At 34.7% G+C, this 9389-nt stretch overlaps 1 protein-coding gene across 2 annotated transcripts; it reads left to right on the top strand.

The window, feature by feature from the left end:
* Positions 1-6418: 6418 nt before the first annotated feature.
* On the top strand, positions 6419-9321 carry LOC106079126 (G-protein coupled receptor 26-like). 2 transcript variants are annotated; one of them, XM_056033004.1, is made up of 2 exons: positions 6419-6739; positions 6901-9321. In XM_056033004.1, exons 1-2 carry the CDS (start codon positions 6702-6704, stop codon positions 8564-8566), a joined length of 1704 nt encoding a protein of 567 aa, XP_055888979.1. In that variant the 5' UTR covers positions 6419-6701; the 3' UTR covers positions 8567-9321. The 2 variants fall into 2 exon arrangements, with proteins under 2 accessions (XP_055888979.1, XP_013095720.2); XM_013240266.2 differs by having other exon boundaries at positions 6423-6739; positions 6897-9321.
* Positions 9322-9389: the final 68 nt, after the last annotated feature.

Genomic DNA, 9389 nt, shown 5'->3' with positions numbered 1-9389 from the left:
TTACTATAATCTTGATTTCAAGTTTTTTATGATGGAGCTGCTTTGTGCTCAAAATCTAATAAAGAGCCACTTGTAGTGAAAAAAAAGAGTTATGGCCCTCAAATATAAAACTGCACTATATATGGTAAGGGTTACCATCCGTCCGGCAAAATGAGGGCATGTCCTCCTTTTTAGGTTCGGACTAAATTGTGAAAATATCAGGCTTTATTATTTTTTACTATAGTAGCAAATAGTTAGCGAACCTGGTTTAAGCCACTCACTCGTTTACAGGTATAGAAGAAAAATGATGGTCTTTTTTTTTTTCAGAGTTTAGTATATTCAGGTCTGTTTAAAAGATCATTGTTTCTCTTCATGATCTGTGTTGTTGTTTTTTTTCCTTTGGATTATCAGGAGTAATGCTGACACTGAAGGTGCATTTACTAATCAACGCATTGTGAAGACTTTCCAACTCCAAGGCTATTTGTAAACAAGTCCTCTTCTGTATCAAAGTAAACCTGTATACCTATATTTGCAATTGAATTGTCCCTTTCGTAGTGTGAGATTAATTAACCCTACAGAGTAGGGCTTGAAAATTTGAGATTTAAACTCGTTCAGTTGCTCCACTGCACGGAAATCTTTTTTTTTTTTTTTTTTTTTATAGGAAACCTCTGAATTTGCGCTATTCAATTTTAGCTTTGTCATCATAGGAATCCTTGGGCCTTAGACCTCTTTTCTTTGCCTCTTTTTTTGGGCTTTATATGCCTCTTTTTGGCCCTCCAGCCTCTTTTGGGGCCTCCGGCCTCTTTTTGTGGGCTTTTTATTATTTTTTTTTATAATATGGTTTTTTAATTATTTATTTTTTCCGGAAACCTCAGCATTTGTGCTATTCATTTTTAGCTTTTTCATCATAGGAATCCTTGGGCCCTATGCCTCTTTTTTCTTGCCTCTTTTTTGGGTATTTCTTTCACCTCTTTTTTTGGGGCCTCTTTTTTTTTTTTGTTTTTTAAATAAATTTTTATTTCAAAGAAAACACATAACATATTATTTTATATTAATAATAATACAAAAAATATTTAATAAAAACAAATTTCTATAAAGGAAATAGTTTCAAAAACACATTCCAGGATTTCCAGCATGATCGTGGAGTCAACTGCGGTAAAGGTCCAGAAAATGATGACAAAGTCAATTTACAAAAATCTTGAAAATATGTTTTTTTATTTATTTATTTTTTTTATTTTAAGGAAACCTCAGCATTTGTGCTATTTATTTTTAGCTTTTTCATCATAGGAATCCTTGGGCCCTAGGCCTCTTTTTCTTGCCTCTTTTTGGGGTATTTCTTTCACCTCTCTTTTGTGGTCATGCCTCTTTTTTGGGCCTATTCTTTTTTTTTTTTTATTTTGTTTAAAAGAAAACACATAACATTATTTTATATTAAATAATAATACAAAGAATATTTTATAAAAGCAAATTGTATGAAGGAAATAGTTTTTAAAAAAACACATTCCACGATTTCCATCATTATCGTGGAGTAAACTGCAGCAAAGGTCCAGAAAGTGATGACAAAGTCAATTTACATAAATCTTGAAAATTTTCCTCAAATCAAATATTCTTTTAAAAAAGCTTTAATGGCTTATGAGTTATTAAAATTAATTACTTTTTGCAACAATTTTTCCCCTTAAGAACCCAAGACAAGGGACCTCCATCCTATATCATCAGGAAATCTCTGAGTTAGTTACAAAAACGTAGATATAATGAAACAATTTGTTTTCTATAAAAGTACAGAATTCATATAAGTATGTGTTTGAAAAGCATGAAAAATATTTCTTTTTTTGAATATAACTTTTGTTTTCACCCCCTCCCCCTTTTTTTTTCTTTAATTTCAACTCAAACTTATTCGTTTGTCACATGTGATGTAAGGTGGCAACATCCTAGTTGCGTTCAATGTCAATATAAAGATTGTGTGACAATATGAAGCTAGGAACAAGGTGTAAGAGCATTTTCTTACAATAACAATTACAGAATATTAAACAAAATATGGCTTAAAACTGGAATGATTGTCAATAAGTTAAAAACAGTGGTTTCATTTATTTCACATACTTTTAATTTATAAAAGAAAAAGACTGTATTTTCCAAACATGGTATTCAAGTTACCATCAAGTTCATAGCTGGTACAATCTCACTTTTCATTCATGAGTCATTGTCAAACACTATGTGCATTTTTGTCTATTTCCATCACCAGAATGAAATAAATAATTAAATTACATTATAGGAAAAAATAAAGTGCATTAGACCTCCAGATTACTTGTGGGACAAATTTTTTTTTATTTTAGAATATATTCAGTAGTCAATTATACCAGCATTCTGAAACAGACCAGATGCTGAAATAAGTCATTATTTTTACTAGCCCAATGGATAAGTAGCCAAGCTTTCATCTTTATTCAAACTGGCTGGCGTAGGTGATGAAGGAAGATATTTGTTGTTAAAAAATCAATATGCCCAGTGCACTAGAATTTTTAAGTCTTAAAATAAATAGCTTGATGGGCTACAACATCATAGGAAAATATTATGTTCTGATGGTTTACGTAATAGTGTAAAATTAATTATGTTGATATGTTATATTAATATTCAACTGAAAACCAATTTGGAATTCTTTTTCACATTAATTTGCTAAGAAATAAAAACAGGCATTTTTGGTTTTCAATCAACTTGTGTGCCATTCTGTGGGTCATTGCTCTTAATAGACCATTGACTTACAATACCCGTTAATTAACAACTATAACATTAATATATTGTAGCAGTAGAATAATTATAGCCAGGGATGTCATTAGCTTCAAAATTCATGAATGTAAGGTATTTTCAAAAGCTCAAGCTATTCTAATTAATGTTGTAAATATAATGAAACAACAAAATAACGGTACTGTAACATTTTTATGTTACAAAAAAAAACAACCTAAAGATAGTTTTAAATAGCCTTAGGGAGACAAAAAAAACTATCAAGCACAGCACAAAGTTACAACTTTCAATTGGTATCACCTCAAGTTATCAAAGTTGTCCTCATCTTTTTCCCACTCTCTCTCATTCTCTTCTAGCTCTACCTGATCTTCCTGGTTGTTTCCATCTTGTCCCTGTGCTGGACCAAAGGGCAGACTTAACAGTTGCCTCATGGCTTGCATAACTGCCTGAACACTGTGTTCAAGTTGTTGGCTCATTGTATTCCCTCCAACGGCTCCTTCATTTTTTTTTTAGGATACCTCAGCTTTTTAGCTTTTGACTTCAGTTGTCGAGCTGTACCAACGGCTCCTTCTTTTTCTCCTTCATCACCTTTATTAGCATTCAGTTGTTGTGGTAATTCTTTCGCTGACCAAGAGAGGATTTGAGTGAAAAAATTGTAGGTGTTTTTTGGACGCATGTAAATATTTTCGATACAAAAAACGGTTTATATTATATGTATTTATTGACATAGGATCATTAAAATGCAAAAGAACTTCTCATTAGTATACGTTGAGCAATGTAGAACTTGTTGAAACGTTGAATTTTGTGTTTACTTTAAAAAAACGATATAATTTCTCCTTCTTATCATTTTAAAGAAACTATTTTGCCATTTTTTTTGGTAATATTGGAAGAGTTGTCCACCGGGCATTTACCGGGTGTCACTAATTTGTGTGGATAGTTCCCTTTTTATTATCATGGATTTGGCTATGTAAACAACAAAGTTAAATAGAATATTTAACTGGCAACATATTAAAAATATACTTTTTAAACATCAAACAACATTAATTGTAACAATTTAATTAACTCATTGGTAGATTTTATGATTGATTTATGTTGTTTTGTTAGGAATGAATTACTGTGCAAAGTTTCAACTTTATCAGAGAAAGGGAAGTGGGAGAAATAACGTGTTCAACGTGTATACCAGACAGAGTGAGTTTGTAAAAGCTTAGTAAAAAGAAGAGTGACCAGAATGTCTTCCTTTCTCTGTAGATTCAAGTGACTGTAAACAGAAATGGGGCGAATAGAATTTGGACTACCAGACGTTGGACAAAAGGATAACATGTCTGTGATGACTTTCTTAGTGTATTGAATTGTAAACTAGAGGCAGCTTAGGTGAAACAGACTCGAATAGTTCTTCTATGAGAGTCTGCAACACTTTATCTCACTACCTACTATTATAGTCCTATGCGTTCCTAACTGGTGTTACCCCCCACTAGTCTGACGTCATCTTACGTGAACAGGCTTTAGAATACCTATATTTAGATCTGTTCAAAAGACTAATCTTATCTTATAGGCCTATAATACAGACGTTACTTCAAAAAAGAATATGATTACGTCCTAGGCGTCATGCATTTAGTCATGCAAGTTAACCAATGACTTAAATTCTGCCAAGTCACTGGTTTTCCTGGCTGGCTCAGACAACCCATCACATGCCCTAATAGCTCTAGGGAAGAAGGAGCACTTGTACAAATTTGTCCTAGCATATGGAACGAGGAATGCGCCTTTATCTTTGTGTCTCTCTGAGTATTATATTTGTTTTTGTATTTGAAGATTATGATTCAGTGTTTTATGTATAATTGCTAATTTACTTTTGATTCTTCTCTCCTGAAGGCTTTCTAAAGTTAGCGATTTTTCTAAAGGTGTTACTCTAGTCGAATATGAATATTCGTTAGTTATGAATCTCACTGCTCTATTTTGTGTCTGTTCCAGTTTCTTAATATTTTCTTGAGTTGAGGGGTCCCAAACAGAGGATGCATATTCTATTATTGGCCTAACCAAGGTTAAATAACATTTTAGTTTTATGTTCTTGATTTATAGAAATTTCTTTTCTAATGCTTTGTTTGATTTTTTGATAGTTTCATCAATATGGGGATTCCATGACAGTTTTTCATTTATTACAACACCTAGATATTTTGCATTTTTAGTTTGTGTTATTGGTTTACCATGAATAAGATAAGTGGAATTTATTTGTTTTAATTTTTTTTTTGTTACTCTAAATCTGTGGTATAGGCCTACCTAACGCTGTTATTGAAAGTCTGTTTATTAATCAACTTACACTGAACACCTTTGTGAGACTTTGTCATTCTTTTTGTCCTCATCTAATAGTGTACATTCTGTTAACCTCAACTCTGTGAAAATGAACCAAACTAGGCCTACTTCTAACAAATTGCAGATTTTGTCAAGTTGAAATATGAAATTATTGATTTCCTGTGTTTAAAATGGTTTCTTTTTAAACACCTGTAGCTAAAGGACTTTTTAAAATAAAAAAAAAATCGATACCCTACTAGCGTATATGGAATGTTGCGACCGTCTTTGTTGTATACTAGAACCACACAATCAGGGACTCGGTCTTCCCCGCCCTAGCTGAGGATCTGTTAATTTCCTTGCTAGTGTTTCTCTATGTAGCACCAAAAGTAATCCCGTGTCAAAAAAAACTCATCACTTCCAGGCTTTGTGCCTCTGGTTACAGAGATATCTTGTTTCTAGCATTATTGGAGTATCTCCTTTTTACTTACTGTTTCCGTCCCGTATCCCGTAAAAGTCAGTCAATTTAATTATCTTAGTATAAAATAACTTTTATTGGTCCAATCAAATGGAAATTCAGTTTGACTACCAATGACCACCTCAACGGAACTACTGTAAAAAATAACAATATAGATGCAAATACGAACAACATTCACACACGAAATACATACACTCTCACAACCAGCGCTTTATGACTTAGACTTCTATGAACTTCTCGATGACGACAAATGACCTTGTAACACTCTGACCAAAATTCTATGTTGAAACTTCACCCGTTAACCAGATGCTTCATGTTGATTTTCACTCTTCACTTCTGACGACGAAAACTAAAGAAGTAGTGTTGGTTTACAAAAAAAAAAAAAAAAAAAAAAAAACTTGTTTATTAATTGGTGGATATTGTCACAATAAGTATAAGTTTCTATGTTCCTATTTCCTTTGTGTGAGCTAATTAAACATACTTTTTTGTTAGATTCAACTTCTATTGGACACATTGTTAGAAGTCTTTTTTTTTTTTTTTTGAAAAGCTAGTCTGTTTTAAGCAAGTTCTGGCGTTTTTCTATTCCTAGAAAAAAAAAAAACGAAGTAATTGACAAATGCAGCTTTACGAATTTAATTCGCAGAGAAATTTATTAGGGAGGTGGGGACTCTTCCCCAACAAACAAAATTATTCAACATCCACGTTTTCTTTTTTAATCAGTGCATACCTTCAGTGCATACCTGGGCCTAAATACCCATAGAGGCCTAGAAGGACAGAAGATCAAATAATTCCTGGTATGTTACGAGTGTAGAGAGCTGGCCTAAATCAATCGATACCCTACGGATCGCTGCGCTGTCAAACAAATGAACCTGTTCAACATTTTTGTAACTTTAACAGCGATCCTGTTATTTGATAGGACTAAATCGTCATTGTCAAGTTTAAACATTGAATAATGTGCTGTGTATCGGATCCTTCCCGGACCCTCGTGTAACTGATTGCACGTACTTGCTAGATCCTTTCATGTCACTCAAATCAAACCTTTTTTTTTCCCGTTCGATTACCGCCATTAACCTAGTTTGTAGTTTCTAGAACTGTGCGTTCTATGGACTACTGAAAAGGTGGGAGTGAGTTAGTAGTGAGGACACTGTATTGACACAGACTTAGTATGTGTGTATGATTTGCTGCTGTCAGAGATAGTTTGGTACCAATACTTCAGTCCTAGTTGCAAATGTCAGGTGAAGCACCAGGAGAGACAAGCCCAAGATAGTAAGTTAAATTTTTGTTTATTTAGGGCCTTGTTTTTTTTTTTTTTCTATTTTAAGTTCAATTTTTTTTTTAGCAAGCGTGTTTAGTATTAAACTGAGGTAATGAAATTACTTCATAATATTTTACCTCTTATTTATTCTCTTTCATTCCTTTGAAGCTAGCTCTGTCAACAATGTAGCAACTTGGCATCTAGAAAAGTCAATTCATGTAGACCTTAAGGAAGAAATGGAGTCCAATTCACCAGGATCTAACGTCACAGTGCTGTCTGATGAATCATCTAGAACACCCAGGCTCGTCTTCCTTGTGATATTGTTCATCACCGCCTTTCTCTGGAGTCTGCTTATCATAATCGCATTCGTGCAGAACCTAAAGCTTCGCACTGTTCAGAACATCCTTATTGCCAACGTGTGCGCGCTCTGCATCGCCGACTGTGTGGTTAACATGTCCGTGGTTTTTGGTGCTCTTGTCAAGGATGGGTGGATATACGGTGATCTCATGTGCAAGATCAACAATTTTTTCATGCAGCTGGTGACGGGCGAGGTTCTGCTTCTTCTGACGATGATGACCGTTCATCGTTATTTCACGCTTTGGTTGCCTATAAGATATGAAGCTTGGATGTCCTCGCGCCGAGTGTACGCTCTCATCGTTTATTTGTGGTTGCACTGTTTATCTTTTACTCTGCCACTTTTAACTGAAGCCGCAGAGGCGAAATTCCGATCTAGGTTACATCTGTGTACACTGGCAAGTAGATCCTCCACAGGCTTCATCTACTCTATGCTGTCATTTTGTTATCTGGCGCCAATCGTAGTCTGTATTGTCTTTCACGTCATGAACTTGAAGCTCTCGCGGCAACTTACTTCGTCGGTTGTGTCCGAAACTGCTAAAGAAAGTTACTCAAGGATTATCAAAGACAATCCTTCATCACCTCAAGTTGAGAGATCGTCCAACTACTCTGTATATGTCAGTATTACGTGGCTCGTCCTAGAGATGCCTTTTGTTATTACGTCCTACATAAAATGTTACGTAGACACTTCGGATGTAACGGAACACACTTACCCATGGCAGATGGATGCCACTTTTATTTGGATGAGATTTTCATTCTCTTCAGTGTTTCCCTTTGTCACTTTACTTTGTTGCAAGGAACTGTGGCAGAACGTTAAAGAATGGGTTCTGTGCAGAAAGAATAATGCGATATTTTCATCAGACGATACCTCGACTATTTATGTGCAGAATGACATTTCTCACCATTCCTTGGACAAGGTATCGTCACCGAAATATTACAATGGGAGTGATAAAGACAAGTCGCCCAATCCGTTTAATGTCCCTGTACTTTTCGCTACATCTACTGGCATCTATATCGCGGACTCGAATTATAGCACCGAGAAGGATAGTCAGTGCTTGACATCAACAAGCGATATGCTGGAGTTGAAAGGGAAAACTCTTGACATTATTTACTCCGATTATGAATACACCAACGAATTATTCGATGACACGAGTGATTACGATTCCAGCTGCGAGATCGATCCTTATTCCACATCACAGCCAGTATCGACAAAGAAGCACCAAGAGCAGTTTCAGCGAACACGATCCTTGTCAGAACCTGAGGTGAATGTTAGGATGTCTACGGACAGAAAACAAAGAACGTGTCTTTCGGGCACATCCGGCGCGGATTCTGGACTTGATTTAAGTCAGGCTGCTGGCTCTAGTAGCGCGACGAGCAAATCCTCCAGATATTCATGCGAGATGTTTGCAGAGAGGCCTCGTGCTTGTGATTCCAGTCAAGAAAGAAGTCAGCATGACGATGGCGAATCTACACACAAAAGTTAAGCCAAATATTTTAATAGAGAAAGTCTTATTGTTACCCGCTTAGTCCAGTTAGTGATATTAGTAAGTCTATAAACAAGGGGATCATTGTGGACATATTGTGATACACCAAGAGAATCTTGACTTATCCACAGGTTTAAAGGATAAACACTCGACTAAATGTATGCTGCAATTAATATTGTTTCAATATGTTCATGAAGCCTAAAATATATTTATACCTAGGCCTATCAATGTTTAATATTTTGCCTAATAAATTATGGACTAATAGACCTAAAAGTGAATGCTTTTCTTAATAAGGGCCTAGTGTTGTTTCAGTAACAGAATGCGTTCTCCTTTTATCCCAAATTTACCATAAGTAGCTGCCTACAAAAATGACAACAAAATTCTGTGGAAAGGTTTTAGTAAAATATGCGACTTTTTAGACGGGCTTTCATCCTCTTTTTTTTTTTTTTTTTACAAGCATTGTTCATTATGTATTATTTGTACACGAGTTAATAGGCTACAGTAAATGCATTGTTATAAGTTTATACAGCACTTACTTTGACATGAAGAGCGTTCATTGTTGGTTAATGAATAATAAATATCAGATAATATAAAGCAATGTAGCCTAAGTATAGCCCGTTTACTGTTACAAAGAGAAGATCTAGATTTAAACATAATTACAATTGACAATAGCCCTATTCAATTCGTCATTTCGTATTAAGGGAAAATAAAGGGCACTAATGCCCCACCACTCTTGTTTTGGCTATAGGCCTTTATTTCTGAACTTGTTTTGTTTTTCTATAACATTAGAAGATTTTGTCAGTTGGGTTACTATCGAATGATT

The sequence above is a fragment of the Biomphalaria glabrata genome, chromosome 1, assembly GCF_947242115.1.
Source record: "Biomphalaria glabrata chromosome 1, xgBioGlab47.1, whole genome shotgun sequence".
Taxonomy (NCBI): Eukaryota; Metazoa; Mollusca; class Gastropoda; family Planorbidae; genus Biomphalaria; species Biomphalaria glabrata.
Note: the sequence above shows the minus strand (reverse complement) of the source record. Positions and strands in the feature narration are given on the sequence as shown.